The sequence below is a fragment of the Salvelinus alpinus genome, chromosome 4 (assembly GCF_045679555.1).
Source record: "Salvelinus alpinus chromosome 4, SLU_Salpinus.1, whole genome shotgun sequence".
Taxonomy (NCBI): Eukaryota; Metazoa; Chordata; class Actinopteri; order Salmoniformes; family Salmonidae; genus Salvelinus; species Salvelinus alpinus.
In genome coordinates, this window is record NC_092089.1 from 56597816 (window position 1) to 56616467 (window position 18652).

The 18652-nt window shown below is 42.1% G+C and overlaps 1 protein-coding gene and 2 long non-coding RNA genes across 4 annotated transcripts; 1 reads left to right on the plus strand and 2 right to left on the minus strand.

Moving 5' to 3' along the window:
* Nucleotides 1-76: 76 nt before the first annotated feature.
* Nucleotides 77-2616, plus strand: LOC139574007 (GPI mannosyltransferase 2-like). Of its 2 annotated transcripts, none has more exons than XM_071398083.1 (3): nt 77-467; nt 611-1777; nt 1940-2616. In XM_071398083.1, exons 1-3 carry the CDS (start codon nt 405-407, stop codon nt 2228-2230), a joined length of 1521 nt encoding a protein of 506 aa, XP_071254184.1. In that variant the 5' UTR covers nt 77-404; the 3' UTR covers nt 2231-2616. The 2 variants fall into 2 exon arrangements, with proteins under 2 accessions (XP_071254184.1, XP_071254185.1); XM_071398084.1 differs by having other exon boundaries at nt 265-467; nt 1990-2616.
* Nucleotides 2617-5678: 3062 nt separating this feature from the next.
* On the minus strand, nt 5679-6395 carry LOC139574008 (uncharacterized). Its single transcript, XR_011674682.1, has 2 exons — nt 6222-6395; nt 5679-5783 (listed from the first exon to the last, which is right to left on the minus strand). It is a non-coding gene; the product is annotated as an uncharacterized lncRNA (long non-coding RNA).
* A 3902-nt stretch (nt 6396-10297) lies between these two features.
* LOC139574009 (uncharacterized) lies at nt 10298-16887 on the minus strand. Its single transcript, XR_011674683.1, has 3 exons — nt 16572-16887; nt 12681-12780; nt 10298-11985 (listed from the first exon to the last, which is right to left on the minus strand). It is a non-coding gene; the product is annotated as an uncharacterized lncRNA (long non-coding RNA).
* Nucleotides 16888-18652: the final 1765 nt, after the last annotated feature.

An 18652-nucleotide genomic window follows, 5' to 3' on the forward strand; every position in this document is an offset into this window, starting at 1 on the left:
GCAATAATGATAACTGAACATCATTCAAAGCTAATATTATTCCCCTCTGTTTAACAGCTTGAGACGATCGCTTTTTCACTCCAACTTTTATTTTGAAATAGAGAATTCCCCCGGAAGTAACATTTTGCGGACCAACTGGTTCCAACAATAGATTGTGAAGGTTTCCGACCTTATGTTCTATGGTTATGACCTGGCTTCTCTAATCAAAAAGGTAAAGATGTGTAACGTTAAAAAAAAAATAAGCAAAAAATAGGCCGTGTGTAAATGAATGTCAACGTTTTGTCATTTGCCACCGTCTATTTCGAGTATTTGTAGAGGTTAAATTGTGTTGCCTTCGTTCCATCCACACCAAGCTAGCTCGCGCTAGATATTGTTATGGGTAAGGCTGTTCATAGTAATGACAGATGGACGTGAAGACGGTTCTGCAATTCGCCGCAACCACAAGAGGCTTGTCACTACTAATACAGGTCAGTAATAATTATTTATTTACAATAGTTGCTGGTTAACTACAGCATGGCGTCCACAGACTGAAAGACTTGGATGTTAGTCAATTAGAAAAGTATCATTGGTGTGTGCTTATCATCTCATGTTTGCTATGCCTCCCTTTCAGGCTCTCCTAAATGCTGCAATCCCAGATCACGAAGCTGAATCATTCACTCCACGTGCAGAGGAGGAGCCTCTGCTTCTGGATCCTGCAGTGCAATGGTTTCTAGGGGGCCTTTCCCACTGGGATGCAGAGCATTTCCTCTTCATTGCTGAGAGGGGCTACCTGTATGAGCACAACTATGCCTTTTTCCCCCTGTTCCCTGTCATACTGCGGGGGCTTGCAGAGACTATACTACTGCCCCTCAGTGACTGTCTTACACTGCGTGGACGCCTGCTACTGGCTGTTGCCTTGGGTAACAGCGCCCTCTTCCTGCTGAGTGTGATCGCACTGTATGGACTCGGCCGTGTGGTGCTGCAGGACCGGCGTCTTGCTCTAGTCTCCAGTTTGCTCTACTGTCTCACCCCTGCCAATGTCTTCATGATGGCTGGTTACTCAGAGAGCCTGTTTGCTGCACTGACCTTCGGGGGCCTCTTTCTCCTAGAGAGAGGATACACCCTCCGAGCCTGCCTGGCTCTGAGTATAGCCACTGCTGCACGAGCCAATGGACTTGTGAATGTAGGATTCTTGCTGTATCTGCCCCTGCAACAGGCACTCTACAAGTACTGGGGACTGCGTAAGGACAATAACAGACACAACAAATGCCTCCACTACACCTGGATCATCGCTCGTCTCCTGTTCACGGCTGCATTGGGCACAGCAGTTATTGCCCTCCCCTTCTTGGTCTTCCAGTACTATGGGTACAGGGCGTTCTGTACACCCTCCCTCTCCTTGGAGCAGGTTTCCCCTGCCCTCATCCAGCTTGCTGAGGATAAAGGATACAGGGTCCCTGACGAAAACGCACCCCCACCCCTCTGGTGCCTGCGACCCCTCCCCCTGCTCTACTCTCATATCCAGGATGTGTATTTGGATGTGGGCTTCCTGCGCTACTTCCAGCTTAAGCAGATACCCAACTTCCTGCTGGCGCTGCCCATGGCAACTCTGGGCATGGTGGCGGCCTACATGTACTATAGGGATAACCCAGCCAGGTGTCTGAGACTGGGGCTGTGGGACAGAGGGGCAAACAAACGGCCAGACAAACCCACACCTGGATTTTACAGCCCCAGGGTGTTTTTATATGTGGTGCATGCTACAATGCTCCTGGGATTTGGAACATTCTGCATGCATGTGCAGGTAAGGAACGAATCAGTGGAAAATGTATATGTAAGGGGATTTTAACAGGTCTAGTTGGGGAACAACAATCACAATGTTAAACAAATTGCGTGTTTGAAGATTTTTATGAAATACAGGCAGCTCATCTAGTCCATTAATGTTATCTTTTACTGATTTCTCCAGGTTTTGACCCGGTTTCTGTCTTCCTCCTCCCCTGTACCTTTCTGGATCAGTGCCCACCTGCTCTTACTCTACGAGCCTCTCCTTCAGCGAAGGTCACCACCCACATCCAATAAGGGGCAGCAGCGGGGGACACCCAGGACTGTCTTCTTGTACTTACCCCAAAACCCCATTGTTCATCTACTGTCCCACTGGAAGACATGCTCTATCCCCACGCGATGGATTCTAGGGTACTTCATCTCCTATTGGCTTATGGGCCTGGCACTGCACTGTAACTTCTTACCATGGACTTGACCTGACACTTTCTACAGAAGACCTGATGTGTGCACAAAATACTATTTGAGGGCAATAATAATAGCGCTGAAGCGTGTCCATATTTTCTGCCTGCTTCATAAATAGACAGTGCCATTTTAGATAGCAACTGGCTACTCACCTCTGTTAGTGTTAGGCAATAAGGTTCAAGCGTTTTATTTGCACTCCATCTCACTTTCAGAAAATTGCTTATTTTAATATCCCCCCCAAAAATTGGATTGATTTGCAATCCAGCATTGATGCACTGATTATTCCATTCACTTGAAAGTTCCATTGTCTCATTGTGCTTTTGAGTGCATGTGTTAATAACATTTCATTGTCTTTTTTGTTTACTAAAGAGATACTGTGTAATAAAGCATCACAAATAATTAGCGTTTTTGTTGATAGATTCTGCTTGCAGCATTTCAGCACCACAGACAGCAAGCCTTTCTATGGATAGTCTAAAAACAAACGGTCTAAACTCAAAGGAGAGTGTGCAAGGTTTATTTTAGAATGTATTGTTTTGAATTATAATGATCCAAATGAAGCCGGGCGGGCGGGTTGTCCGCTTTGACGCCTCGCTCAATTAGAACGTGTCTATAGTCACACAAAACAAAAATGTCAATCACTTTTTTTGAGCTCATTTGAATTGGAAGTGGTAGCAGTCTGGTGAGTATGCAGGCCATGGAAGAACTGGGACACGGGGCCGTGAAACATGAGGTGGTGGTGGCGGATGAATGGCACAACAATGGGCCTCTGCATTCAAATTGCCATCAATAAAATGCAGTTGTGTTCATTGTCCGAAGCTTATGCCTTCCCAAACCATAACCCCACCGCCACCATGTGGCACTCTGTTCAAAGCGTTGATATCAGCAAACTGCTTGCCCACACAACGCTCAGCCATCTGCCTGGTACAGTTGAAACTGGGATTCATCTGTGAAGAGCGCACTTCTCCAGCGTTCCAGTGGCCATTTGTCCACTGAAGTCTGTTACGATGCCAAACTGCAGTCAGGTCAAGACCCTGCTGAGGATGGTGAGCATGCAGATGAGCTTCCCTGAGATGGTTTCTGACAGTTTGTGCAGAAATTGTTCGGTTGTGCAAACCCACACTTTCATCAGCTGTCTGGGTGGCTGGTCTCAGACGATGCACAGGTGAAGAAGCTGGATGTGGAGGTCCTGGTCTGGCATGGTTACACATAGTCTGCGATTGTGAGGCCGGTTAAGCATGCGGCCAAATTCTCAAACTACGTTATGGTAGAGGAATAAATATTAAATTATCTGGCAATAGCTCTGGTGGACATTTCTGAAGTCATCATGACAATTGCACGCTCCCTCAACCTGAGACATCTGTGGCGTTGTCAAAACGGCCCATTGATTGTCCCCAGCACAAGGTGCACCTGTGTAATGATCATGCTGTTTTTTCCAGATAGGCGGCTACCACCTTCCGAGGCTACGGTGAACGTTTCATCCCATGTAGGAGCTGCACCTATTTTGCACAGTTCCGGGATAAAATTGACTAGCCAAATTTCCAATGTGGAAACTCAGCTTATTGAGGAATATGTCTGAGCTGGACATCCTGCTGACCAACCATTTCACCCACCTGCTTCCAGAGATTCCTGCTCCATCATCTACCCTGTCTCCTGAGGGTCCAGCTCAGGGGGTTTCTACCACAGGCCTCTACCCCTGAGCTCCCTCTCACAACAGGCCTCGAGGGTGTCTGAGGCTCCAGCATCCCACCCTGCTCGGAGGGTTTCTATTGATGTGGGTTCTCCGTCCCCCATTGGTCCCCAAGGAGGCACAGAAAAAGCCGGACATCCACGGCCATTCCCCAATAAAACACATTCAGAATCAAGGCAAGCAATAGTGGGATGGCACTAAATACATTTCAGATTGGGACTAGGACTATGAGAAAGAGTCTAGAATGGACAGGAAGAGTATTCCAAAGGCGAGGGTAAAGGGAGCAGAAGGCTCTGTTCTCCATAGTTTGGAGACGTGTCTTGGGGACTTGAAGCAGTAGGGATTGGCTGGAGCGGAGTGTGCAAGGTGGCTCGATGAGGTGAGGTCGGTGATGTAGGTGGGGCTCAATCCGTTCAAGGCTTTAAATACAAGCAGGAGGATTTTGAAGTCGATCCTGTAGTTGACCGGTAGCCAGTGGAGTTGGACCAGGATCGGGGTGATATGGTCTGACTTCTTGGTCCTAGTCAGTACCCTGGCAGCACTGTTCTTGATTAGTTGGAGCCTCTGTAGTGTGGCCCCCCCAAAACAGCATGTTGCCTTAGTCGTTCTGAGAGAAGATAAAGGCGTGGATGAGTTTCTATACATCTGGCTGGGAGAGTGATGGTATGACTCGGGCAATGTTTTTTAGAAGGAAAAATTATACTTTACATATTTTTTTATGTGGGCATCTAAAGACAGGAAAGGCTCAAACTTGACTCCCAGGTTGGAGATGAGAGGACAGATCAATGGCCTGGCCATTGATTGTAGGGCAAATGTTTCCAGCACTGGTGACCTGCTTGGGTGTCCCAATAAGCATAGCCTCAGTCTTGCTACAGTTCAACTGGAGGAAGTTCTCTCTCATCCATGCCCTAGGCAGCTGCTGAGTTTTACTGGAGCAGAGATGGTGTCCAGTTTGGTGTTAATGTAAACCTGGGTATTGTTAGCGTAGCAGTTGTTATAGTCTGAGGATTTGGCCCGAGAGGGAGCGTGTAAATTAAAAACAGGATAGGCCCCAGCACTGACCAAGATTGAACTCTTTGACCTGAATGCCAAGCGTCACGTCTGGAGGAAACCTGGCACCATCCCTACAGTGAAGCATGGTGGTGGCAGCATCATGCTGTGGGGATGTTTTTCAGCGGCAGGGACTGGGAGACTAGTCAGGATCGAGGGAAAGATGAACAGAGCAAAGTACAGAGAGATCCTTGATGAAAACCTTCTCCAGTGCTCAGGACCTCAGACTGGGGCAAAGGTTCACCTTCCAACAGGACAATGACCTTAAGCACACAGCCAAGACAATGCAGGAGTGGCTTCGGGACAAGTCTCTGAATGTCCTTGAGTGGCCCAGCCAGAGCCTGGACTTGAACACGATCAAACATCTCTGGAGGGACCTGAAAATAGCTGTGCAGCGACGCTAACTATCCAATCTGACAGAGCTTGAGAGGATCTGCAGAGAAGAATGGGAGAACCTCCCCAAATACAGGTGTGCCATGCTTGTAGCATCATACCCAAGAAGTCAATACCAGTGACCAACCTCGCTCCACTGATCTCCTGGTGAGCAGACTTACATTCCAGCCCAGCAATAGCACACTTGATTATTAAGTTTGCTATATTGAATCAGGCGTGTTAGTGCTGGGCTGGAACAGAAGTGTGCACACCCAGCAGGGTTGGCCGGCTCCAGTTGTAATAGGTTTATACATTGTGTGTGACTTTGAAACAGTTTTTTTTGTTCACAAAATTTGCCAACATAGGTACACATTTAATCCATGGTATACAAGGATGTAGCCTTATTCTCTTGGGACATTCATTGCGACCTCTTCTGCAGACAGGGTTTCACAGATCTCTGAGGACAGAAAACATCACAAAGAATCAGGCAGCATTATACTAAAATTAGACAGCCCTGAATAGTATGTTGCTATCTCACTCTGTCCTCAGTTTTTCTCGCTAGGAACTGGAGAATATTTTTTACAATGTCCTCTCACATAGGTACCTGCCCTATCCAGAGTAGCCTACTCTCCCTTCTCTGACAGCTGGAACTGCTAGCTAATCCCTTCATCCTCTTCCATGGTTGTTAGCTAGCTACCTACCTAGCTACAAATGCATTTAGTTACAACGATAAATGCATCAAGATAGCTAGCTAACTAGCTAATATGAATTTAGCAAGCAGGTGATATTTAATTCACTTAGCCAGCTATACAGTATGTAAAGTTAGCTAACTACGGTAGCCGAAGCTAGCTAATAATACATACTTTTTGATAATTTTCTAAATATATTTACTTACTTGAATAGGTTCTCCCACTGCCTCAGTTTTCTGGGTCCTTAGAAAAAATTTGCAATCTTCCCGAAGTTTACAGTGGTAGCAGAACGCAGCTAGTCAAGTGGACCATTGGAGGCATCGAACATACTGACTCTGGTCTTCCAACATGGCGCCTGGTGCAGTTGCTAGGTGATTTGTGACAACTGCAAGCCCCCTATAGCCTATTTAGTGAGTTCAGACCCCTTCAGCTATTTTGGGGGGAATAAAAGATTCTAGTGACAAATTCAGCTACGTTTCAAGCTACCCTTAGGGAGTGTTGACACCAATGGTTTCATTTGTGGCAGAATTAAGTGGGAAAAGTTGCCAAACGAGAGCGGGAGAAGCTGTCTCTGCAACATAAATCACATAAATGTAAGGCGACCAGATTTCTGAAATTAAAACTGGGGACATTTCCAGTTCGGCGATCAATATATCATTAAAATATCCAATGTTATTATCTATGAAATAAAAAAAGGGGGACAATTCCGGTTTCATGTATTTACTCTAACAGGCACACTGTGATAGAGAAAACAACTATATTACAGAAACACAGAACTGTCCGATCTGAACAGCCATTCCTGGTCCTGGTAGTCTGGGTAGAATAAGAGCAGAAGAGAACATGAGAAAAATTGAAAAAACAGACAATAGTCTATGTGAAATACTTAACAACATAATAAAGAAATAAGACGATGATGAGATTATATTATGTAGTTACCACTTATACCAACCTAATCTGTATATTTCTCGGAAGAATGTATCTTATTCAGGATTGCTCTGTCTTTGGCCAGCTTCTCCATGAACTCCTGGCAGGGGAGGTTGAAGTTTGTCTTCACAATAAGCATGGCCTTGATGGTAGGAACAGTGAACCTATTTCTTGCTGCTGTCCATATATCATTCATTTGGGAGAACACTCGACTGGTGCACTACTTCCAGGTAAGCACATGACAACAGACGCTAATCTAGCCAGGTTAGTGTGTGGGATGTCGTTCTCTTTGAAGTGGGTAACCACCTTGCTCCATCTCTGACTAAGCGGTGTCTCCGAGTAACCTCGTCAAGCAATGCATCCTCATTGATGGTCACATTTGGGCATTTTTCCTGCAGTGTGGCTGCTACCTTCTGGATCTCTTCACGCTGAGGTTGCCTTTTTAAAAGGAGACAATGTAAATCTTTTAGATTATCTGTGTGCTTTCCCAATGCCTGCAAGTAGTTTACAGCCGTAGTGAAGAATGATTGGGATGTTTTGAGAAAGCTCTCTTTAGACATTGCACCATTTCCCTCTAGCTCTCTCAGAAGTCCTCTGACCAAAACTGGAATGAAGTTGTCATCACGTCTTGCAGTCAATTTTGCCTCAATGTTTCTCTGAATTGCAGCTGACTTCACAGCACAGCGGTCCTGGCCTTCAAGCATCTTGATCGTGTCACTGAATACGGTCAAGTTTCCATGGACAAAGTCCAGCCAAAGTTCAGTCAGTGGATCTTCGAACATTGTTCGCAGGACAACAGGGCATTTGTCTTCAGAAAGAAAAAAGGATTTAAAATGGCACATAACTTTTCAGCACTCTTTCTAGAACAGGGAGCATGGACATCCAGCAAACATTGCTGTGTCCTAAAATGTTATGGTACTCCTGGCCAACAAACTCACAAAAGCTCTTCAGTCTTTCTACTCTGACGGTGAAAATATGAAAATATCTTTGAGCAGGTACTCAACATCAAGGGGAATCATATCCAAAGCTATTCTGGCCGTGTTATGAATGATGTGATCAGGACAACCTAAGCCAATCACCTCCCGCTGCAGAGCATTTTTAACTTTGGTATGAACATTGACCCTCCCCAGCCTATTCAGTCCTCCAAAGTTGGTATTTGTGTTGTCGGCAGAGAATGACAGTTTGTTTTGCAGGTTACATTTTTGGATGACCACCAGGACTTCAGCTGCAATCTCATCTGCTATTTCTCCTTTCAATTCAACAAAATCAAGCAGTTTTGTTTCCACAGATGTTGCCACCATATATCTTACAATATCTGACTACTATTGGCAGCAGCTTTACATGTCCATGATTGGACACGTCAATGGCGAGGGACACAAATTCAACCTGGTCTAGGTCCTGTGTTACCAAAGTAGTTGCCCATGGTGCTAACACGTTACTCACTGTGGCGTCACATTTTGTCCTAGCACATGTAAACTTCGGCTCATAAAGCTTTCGTGTCAGTTCTGCTCTGCAGTCCATAGATCTGGAACTATGATTGTGTCGCATAGTGTGGTATGCAAAGACACCCTCCTGCACAACTAAATCATATTATTCTTGGGAAGGCTCTACCTTCTTGAAGAATGTGGTGACAGAGGGCATACCAACACGGGCAATCAGAGAGGCTTTATGCTTTTTTGTCTGTTGATGTTCTACCACTGCCGTTCTTCCCCCGCTGCCAATTGAAAAAGAGGAATTACAAAGGGTGCAGTTAACCATTCTATCGTCTTGACCTGAGCGTATAAATGGAAATTCTCTCATCATGTTGTCATTAAAATGGCATTTCCGTTTCTTGGAAAGAGCCATTGTACCTCCACTGTCTGCTCTTCTTCACTCTCCTTGTGTCACTCTTCTTACTCTCAACTTTTTCTTCTCCTCCAATCGTCTTCCTTTCCTTCTCTTTACCTTTCCACCTCACTCTTCCACACTCTCCTCGCTTCACTCTTTTTACTCCCTTAATTTTTCCTTCTTCTCCAATCTTTAATAATAAATAGTACACTATTAGATCAAATACTTTGGTTAACAGATTCCCATTGCTTGCCTCATTTTTGTATTTTATCTCAAAAACATTGTTTGGAATAATACATTGGCAGGCTCTGTAATAATATCTTTATCTTTCCTCCCCTATCTCTTTCACTCTTCTTCCTATCCAGTCTTCCTCCTCTCCACTCTCTAACAGAAAACATTATGCAAATGTTATCCATGAAAATGTCAAAATATATTTTCACACTACTTATAATGCCAAACCATTAAAATTGTAATCTACAAATATTCTCATAATTGTGCATTAATTTAATATAATCATATTTTCAAAATAGCCCGTCCACTGCATGTTTACATGTGAACGTTATTTAACCTAGCTACCATGACAGCAGCTGGCTAACCTAGCTAGATAACTTAGTCGACATAGCTAATGTTAGCTAGCATAACCTATTTAAAACCTTATAAAGCAGAGCATTTATCTATATAATAAGTTGTGACATAACATCATTAGCTAGTATTTCAAACGAGTGTAGCTTACCTGGCTTGAAAAGATGTTTGTGGTGATGTTATGGATTCACTTGACACTTGCTAGCTTCTGGCCGAGTTTTCCACAGCAGTTTTCTCTAAAACTAGCGCGAGCAAGTAGTTAGAAGAAGAAGAGTGAATGAAGCTGATATAGCTAGCAGCCCCCTCTGCTGGACAAAACAAGCACAACGCGATTGAGACGTCAACCGGTAGACTCTGCTGCCCGGTCTTTCTTGCCACGTAAAATATTATTTCACTTTGCAGTCTGTTTTTAACGCACAGTTAAAAACGGGGACATTTCCGGAGACAGCTCCAGTAAACAGGCCACTAAAAACGGGAACTGTCCCCGGAAAATGGGGACGTCTACATAAATGGTGCACAAGGGTGTGCGGCGGGAGAGGGGGCAAAACCACTATGTCGGGGACCGCAGTTATGCCAAAGCAAGGTAAATTGGTGCTGTGGTGTCATCTAGCAACAAATCAAGGAGCGGATCTCAGTGAAAAATAGTTGGCAATACAGCCTGCAGATGGAGTACAGAGAGGACTATCTTCACCTTGGCCAACAGATCCCTCTGTCCAGACCTCCAGTTCAGTTACCGGTAAGTTCATATTTTTTAAGAAAGATGCCGAAGAAACTGGGTGATATTTTTTAAATTCAGGACAGTCTTGTGTGATGATAATTTCCTTTTCTATTGTGGTGTTACAGTATTAGTAGTGAACAGGTGTAAGAAATTGTGAACACGTCTTGTGCTACTGTCGTGGAAATTCTTACATAGGGACACTCGAAGTGAATCTTATGAATCATTGTTTATTGTCAGCGCGCCTGGGCAGACCCAGCAGTTGTCTTATATACGGCTATACACAGACAAGTTATATTTGCATGATTTAGCATAGTTAATTAATCATAACCGTTTAATTCATGTGACCGACCAATACTGGTTCATAACATGTGACAGACCAATACCTCACGAGGCTTCTCTCTAAGCTGAGACCTTGAAACGGAGATATCTTTCGTTCGTTCTCAAAACACGGTCTGGGCGTACTGCCAAATTTCAGCTACTGATAGTGAAGATTTGTACAGTCAACCACTTACATGAACACAGAAATTGGTTATTGGAACAGCACATGAATAGAAGAAAGAAATGAGTTATAAGTAAAGCACAAACATTAAAATTCCCCTTATATTCCATCCTTTTATCACTTGTGTGATAATCATTACATTTTAATGTAACCATTTAGATTTTAGCTTCTATATCAAAATATTCTATACTCTATTAAAATAAGGGAAATCAACACAGAAAAAAAGACACTTCATATCAAACCCTTCATTCTGGGTTGTACAATCCAATTAGTATGGTAATACTATAATCATAATACTTTATTCATGGGAGTGAGTATCAAAAATGCACACACATACACAATGGATCTGTAGATTCAGAGGTGAATAAATCTCAATGTTAACCATTGTCTCCATATTTCTTACCACAGTCAGGTTGCATTGACCTATGTGGATGTCCTAACTGTCCCTGGGACATCCACCTAGTCAAAATATAAAACCCTGTTGTTTAACAATTCTACTAAGACCTTCAAAAGGTTGGTGCTGGCTCATCAGCTCAGTGTTCCACATAATGCAAACAGGTTAAGGGTTTAGATGACCTTACCCTCAACTTGTTAAAAGAAAACCTTCAATCATTATGAAAACCTCATCATCTGTATCTACAGGGGGAAATGGGTGCTCATCCAGAGTTTGCATCTAACTGTTTCCCCATCCTCTGGAGGAGTAGAAAACATGATAGCTGCTGAAGTCTTATCAGCCAGAGAGGCACAGATCGCCTTACAGCATGTTAATAATATTTCACGAGAAAGAAAACACGTTATAACAGTTTCACACCAACCTTTCTAGGAATGAGATTGGGGCAAGGTTAGCCCAAGCTACAATCTAGTGTCTCTCCTCACATTTTTAGGGCATAGCTCTGTCTTTTGAAGCCTTGCCTTTCCATATCATAATTATAACTATTGATTAATTATCTAACCCAAATTTAGAATGACAATTCTTAGTGCTTCACATTGGTTCTATCACTTTAAGACCCTCCCTTTTCTCATCAGTTGTGGTAATGACAGATTGGTATCTCAATGCATTCTTGGTCTAAATTACTATAAATTTCGCAGTATGCAGACCTCCACAATCAACCTGATTAACCCAAATAATCAATTTCGGACAAGCCTAAATCAATTACGGGCACAATTGACCACCCCCCTTCACGGCACTCATTCTTCATTTCCTGCCGTTTCATGTTCATCTTCAGATAGTGTTTCAGTTTTTCCTTTTAATGGCACATGCTCAAAGTGGATGGCCCTTGATAATGTCTCTCATCTGAGCCGCCACTGTCCTTTACAGTCATTATGTCTTTGTCCATTTCCCTACCAGTACCCCAGCAGCATGAGAGAAGTTTGGACTGGATCTCTCTCCATGCTCACTCTACATGGACCCATGTCGCTCCTGAGAGAAAAAGCATGAAAGAAAAGGCAGTTGATAGCTACAACCCTTTATAACTCCATCTTTAAATAATTGTATCCCATAAGGTAATTCAAGTAATTGTAAAATAGACTAGAGACAGGTGTCCCTCATTCAGGGGCAGCGCTCTCTCTCGGTCCATCTCATGGTCAGAATCACACATAGGACTATTGATAAATGATAAACTTCTTCCTAATTATCAGTGTTTACATATTATATTCAAGTCAACCCCCTGGTCTCTAGCCTTTCTAGTGAGGGTGATCAGGCCTCACCAAAAAGTCAGAACAGAGGTCATCAAAAAGAACCATAGCACTCTTCAGATAATTAATTAAAATGCTTTTATTTGTATGACATGTTCAATGGAAACAAAGTTCCACCCCATTAAGTGACTGTTTATTTCCCTTTTCTTTCCCTGTACCTCAGACTCATTATTTAAAGACACTTCAAACATTTAGTGTACCAGGTTTACATTGGGTTTAAATTCAAGAGAATTTACAATTTCATTTGTGTGCCTTTTAAATTGCATCCTTTCTAACCCGTGAAAAATCCATTAAAACCAAAATAAAAAGACCCCACACAAATCAAACGCACTATTAACACCATAACCGGTGAGTTTGTGTGTGGGTGCTGGTGTGTGTGGTAAAATGTTGGGTAAAAACAAAAAGATGTCCGGGCCTTACTTAATTTGGGAGCTCCCTTAACAGCCGGATCCAGGTACCTTTATACTGTATAGTACACAGTCTCAATAACTGCTCTCCTAAGGCACCTGCTTCAGGAAGACTTTCAAAGGGAGAGATACATAATCATTGGTAAACTTGGTAGTGGACATTCATCAGTCCTGGAAGAAATAAATAAACATGTACTTAGTTTTCACAATGCTACATCTTAGTCCTAAAAATTCTTAATCGAGCTTCCTGCAACTTGGGCAGGAAGTTTTCATAAAACCATGAGTATACAGAATCATACTTCAAACACATCAAATTATACAGTGTCCCGTTAAGTGGAATAAGCACCTTGTGAAGTAAACAATCCCAGAGCCCCTTTCTTGTAATCTTACCATTTTGACCTGTTGCATTGACATACACTACTGGTCAAAAGTTTTAGAACACCTCATTCAAGGGTTTTTCTTTGACTATTTTCTACATTGTAGAATAATAGTGAAAACATCGAAAGTATGAAATAATACAAATGGAATCATATAATAACCCCAAAAAAGTGTTAAACAAATCAAAATATTTGTCACGTCCTGACCGTAGAGAGCTTTTTATGTCTCTATTTTGGTTTGGTCAGGGTGTGATTTGGGTGGGCATTCTATGTTCCTTTTTCTATGATTTGTATTTCTGTGTGTTTGGCCGGGTGTGGTGGCCTGTTTCCCACTACAGACATCATAATCTGTTGGACCTCTTTTTTTCTTCTTCTTAGGCACAAAAAGTGTTCAGATTGATTGTTGGATTTAAACTCAGACTTGCTTTTGTATATTTATTTCTCACTATGTTTAAGAGAGAGTGTCAGTGAGGCAGAGAGAGGGTGTACATGTGATAATGAATTTATTCTGGTATTCTGTTTGAACTGAATGGTACTAGACTTTGATTTTCCAAGCTAAATGAGCATGTGCTTTAGGAAAATAATTTGAATGTTCCTTTTACATTTATTCTCATTTAAGCACTGATACAAATTCACTACTGCTTGCTGAGTTTCTTCTGTGTTTTGGAGGCCAGTTAATACATTTGAACACAATGTTAACTGTTCAATTAACTTAAAATTAGCTTTGGATTTTGAAATGTGATGCCTGGTTCCCTCTTTTTCCTCATGTATATTTACTGTAATGTTACATGTTGTTTTTTTCGTAGAGAAGTTAGGTACAGATTAATGTGATATGTAATGATTTACATCATGTTTGAAGCACAGAACTTCTAGAAGTGTAAGATGATACCGCTTGCAGGCAATGCAAGATGTAATTTTGCCTTGAAGTGACCTTTGCCTGTGCTACTAGTGGCATGAAACCATATATCCATTGAACTGGTCGTTTATCATAGACTACTATCTGTAACATGACATTACACTGAAGGTAATGCTGTTGGCCACAAGGGTGTGTTATCTACTTCCACATAACACCATTAGTACATTCTAGATACTTTTTATAGTTTGTAGAGCAATTGGGGTAGGTCCATTGATGCCTACTTTTCCTTCAATATACTTAAATGAACTGTGTGTGTAGTTGTGGAGGACCGCTGTGTGGTAGTCAACCATTTGTGTATTTATTCATTTGAAACTTCTTATAGCTAGGTCAGTTGTATCAAAGATGTTCAGCGCTCCTACAACTTATTATGACTATAAGCTGTGCTTGTACTATTATGGGCTGTTTGATTTGGTTTTGTATTCTGTAGATCATTCCTGTGAGGATTAAACGTAGGAACTGCACCATTGCTCATTTAAAAGTCATTAGCTTTCTACTCTGTTAGTTTTTTCCCCCCTGCCTCAGAGGAGTCTCGTTCTGATCGTTTTCCACTTCAGTTGTCATTTGAGAGATTTTGCAGTAGCAACACTACTGACATGACAATTCTACTCAGTGGAGACTGGGAGACAAACAAGCTTGGAATGTTATATGATTTCAACAAGGTACAATAATTAGTTAAATTGACAACAAAAAATATAAATCTGTTGAAATCGCACCGTGGATGTATTAGACTTCAGAATTGCATTGGGGGCATACATATTTCACTGTACAGTACAGCCGTACCTATGGATTGTGGATCAATGAAATGGGGTATCAGTCTACAAGTGCTTTTTCCACCAAAGTCCTCCTCAGAGTTATCAGATTCCAAAACATCCACGTTGTATTGTTTTTGGTGTTCAATACACATAGTAGGTTGACTGGTACAATAAATGTGGCTAATTTCACAGTGGTTTCTGAGTCCCGCAATATGAGCTACAATGCAAATATGTGTTTAATCTCTTCACAGTTGTGTTATGTGGGTGTCCCTGAGTAGACTGATACCCATGGATTGTGGATCAATGAAATTGTGTAAGGCTGTATAGGTAAGGCTCTTCTAAAGTCTAATACAGACACTATTTCTATTTCTATACAGATTTCTACAGATGTTTTTTTGAATTAACAAATTATTGTATTTTGTTGAATTTATATAACAACATTCCAGTCTTTAGCATGATCTTTTCCAAATATGGCATAATTCCACTATTTGTATTAATTTGAATCACTGTCAATGAGGGACCTTTATTTTGAAAGTGACGTTCAAATTCCACTGTTGTTGCTAATCCTTATTGTTGCTAGCGTCACATAGGTCGGTCCGATCATTATTAACCAAATAAGAACACTTTTATAAATTAGGGGTATTTTAGATGATACCTAGCTAGATAGATAGCTAACTAACTATAGCTACTGAAACAGATTGTGTCGTTTTGCTATGTTTTTGGGGAAGAACATTGTTTGCACTGTCCCAGAGCGTGGGGAAGTGTCTGCCTCGTGCAGCAGTGGCAGGTGCGCAAGACAAAACGTTACCAGCATCATAGCATACGAATCGCTAATCAATGTGTAATAACTACGTAAACAAGTAATGAACGCGTTCAATTCTTATGTGACGTGCAGTCATATTCAGGTCCTGATTGGTCAACAAGCTTATTTGACCAGTCGAACAGTGCTATTTGATGTGTCAAATATGGATCGCGTTTGGGTCTTTGCATGTCAAAAACAATATACACTTGACGCTCAAATAACACAATTCTATTATAGAATGTTGTGTGTGCAAATTTGCACATGCAAGCCAAGCGCCACCATTACGATCACTGTCAAAGCTGTACAATACTGCATCGGTAATAAGGCATTATTTGTTTGACCAAATGGGAAAACGTCTGTGTGAGCGTTTGAAATTAGATTAGGATCAAACGAGCACGAACAAAAATGTTTGCAAATATCTTTGACACAGATGTAATTAGCAACTTCTGGAGTAGCTAGCTAGTTTTAGCGTGGTACCTAGATAGCACCAATGCAACCAGCCGGAAAACTACGACCTGTAGAAACTGCAGTCATTTTCATTATTCTTAGCAATGGTTTAGGAATCCATGCGAGTCAGTATTATCTAGGTAGCCACTTGTTGTTCTCCTATTGAAATAACTAGCTAGCCAGCTACTGTTGCCCTGTTGCCCAAAACAAACATTATAAACAGCCAGCTACCTTCATCTGGCTAGTATGGCTTGACCGGACCGGGTTATGTGTTGTGAAGCTAGCCACAACAAGGATTAGCCACAAGAGTGGAATTTGTGTTTCGCCTTCGAAAGCAAAGTCTATATTTGAAAGCGATGCAGAAGGTTACAATTGGTGGAGTCATGCCATATTTAGACTAGATATTCTTAAACAAGGTTGGAGTGTTGAAATGTGGAGCAATGAAATGGAGTATGAGTCTACTCGGTGACACCTACAGAACACAACTGAAAAGTTTACGCAAATATTAGCTTCGTAGTAGCTCTTATTGCAGGACTTTGTCTGTGGGAATTCACCTCTCCAGTCAGCCTATTGTCTGTATTGACATTTATATTGCATTGTACAGCCTTACCTAAGGATTGGGGATCAATGAAATGGGTTATCAGTCTACTCAGTACACAAGTGCTTTTTCCCCCGAAGTCCTCCTCAGAGTTATCAGGCTCCAAAACATCCAGGTCGTATGGTTTTTCCTCTGGAATAGTATTCAATACACATAGTAGGTTGACTGGCACAATACATGTGGCTCAATTCACAGTGGTTTATTGGACATTTTCCAGTACCGATCCTGTTTTCTTAGAAGTAGTAAGCAGAATCAATATAGGGTTTACCATTAGACATGCGTAAGCAGAATGTAAGCAGAATCCATGTGATTGTGCAAAGCTGGATCAACACAGGCCTGGTCATTCTGGGTCTTGTGAAGGCCTTTGGACAAGAACATTGGTTAATCATTTATGGGCACCATAGGCTTGGACTTGTGAAGGCGTTTGGACAGGCACATTAGTTAATCAGTTATAGTCACCATTAGACATGCACTTACATTAGGAGTGTGCATGTCTGTTTATTTTTGTGTCATTGCTATCATACCACCAATATAACCTATACCCTAATGAGCCAATAAGAGAATGGTAACTAAGCAACTGTATAAAAGGAGAGTGCTGAGACTGGAAAGTTCAGTTGGTCCATGGGACGGCTCGGCTTTGTTACTTTGTAATAAAGTCTATTTGAATTCAAAAGTTCCGGTTTTGAGAAATATTATTGACTGAATATTTCCATGACAGGTTTCAGAGTCCGGCAATAAGAGCTATGACGCTAATGTTCTCTGGGTGTCACTGAGTAGACTGATACCCGATGTCATTGATCCACAATCCATAGGTAAGGCTGTACAGTGAAATAAGTATGCCCCCAATGCAATTCTAAAGTCTAATACATCCAGTGTGATTAACACATTTTTGTAAAATTAACAAATTATTGTATTTTGTTGAATTTACTTAAGAACATACCAAACTCATTTAGCATGAACTATTCCATTATGGCATGATTCCACTATTTGTATTCATTTGCATCACTTTCAATGACTTTTATTTTGAAGACAAACCGCAAATTTCACTATTGTGGCTAATCCTTATTGTGGATAGCTTCACATAGGTGGGTCCGACCACCATTAATAAAATAAGAACTGTGTTATAAATTATGGGTATTTTAGATGATGACACCTAGCTACTGAAACAGATGTCGTTTTGCTATGTTTTTGGGGAAGAACATTGTTTGCATCCATCAGCTAGCTAGCTTTTTAAAATAATAACCAGCACTGTCCAGAGCTTGGGGAAGTATGTCTGCGCTAGTAAGGGAAGTGTGTCTGCGCTCGTGCGGCAGCAGCAGGTGCGCGAGACAAAACTTTACCAGCATCATAGTATACGTATCGATGAATCGTTGTGACATAGGAAATACGAGTGATAGTTTAATCAATGTGTAATAACTACATACAAATTCATGAACGTGTTACATTTTTACTTGATGTGCAGTCATATTCAGGCCCTGCTTGGTCAACAAGCTTATTTGACGCATCAAATAGTGTTATTTGACATGTATCCTTTTTGACATGCAAAGACCCAAACAGCGTTCCAGAACAATTTGACATGCTCCTATGAACTTTACATGTTGGTGCTCATGGGTACTTTTACATGGAAATGACACAGAATAAAGTAAATGGTTAGTTAAGTTATTGTCATCATGTTCTTTTTGTTACCTAGCTCCCTAGCACAACGCCACCCCGGGGACGTCTGTACTCTGTCGGGACCAGAGACCAAGGCTATGGAGACCTACATTGGGGACTCCCTAGCTGCAGAATTTATCCGTCCCTCTTCCTCTCCGCTGGCGCCAGGTTCTTCTTCATGGAGAAAAAGGACAAGACCCTGCGCCCGTGCATTGACTACCGGGGACTCAATGACATTACTGTGAAGAACAGTTATCCGCTACCACTCATTTCCTTCGAGCCGCTCCAGGGGGCCACTGTTTCTCCAAGCTGGATCTACGAAACACATACAACCTGGTGCGGATACGAGAGGGGGACGAGTGGAAGACCACCTTCAACACGGCCAGCGGCCACTACGAATATCTGGTCATGCCCTTTGGCCTCACCAACGCCCCTGCCGT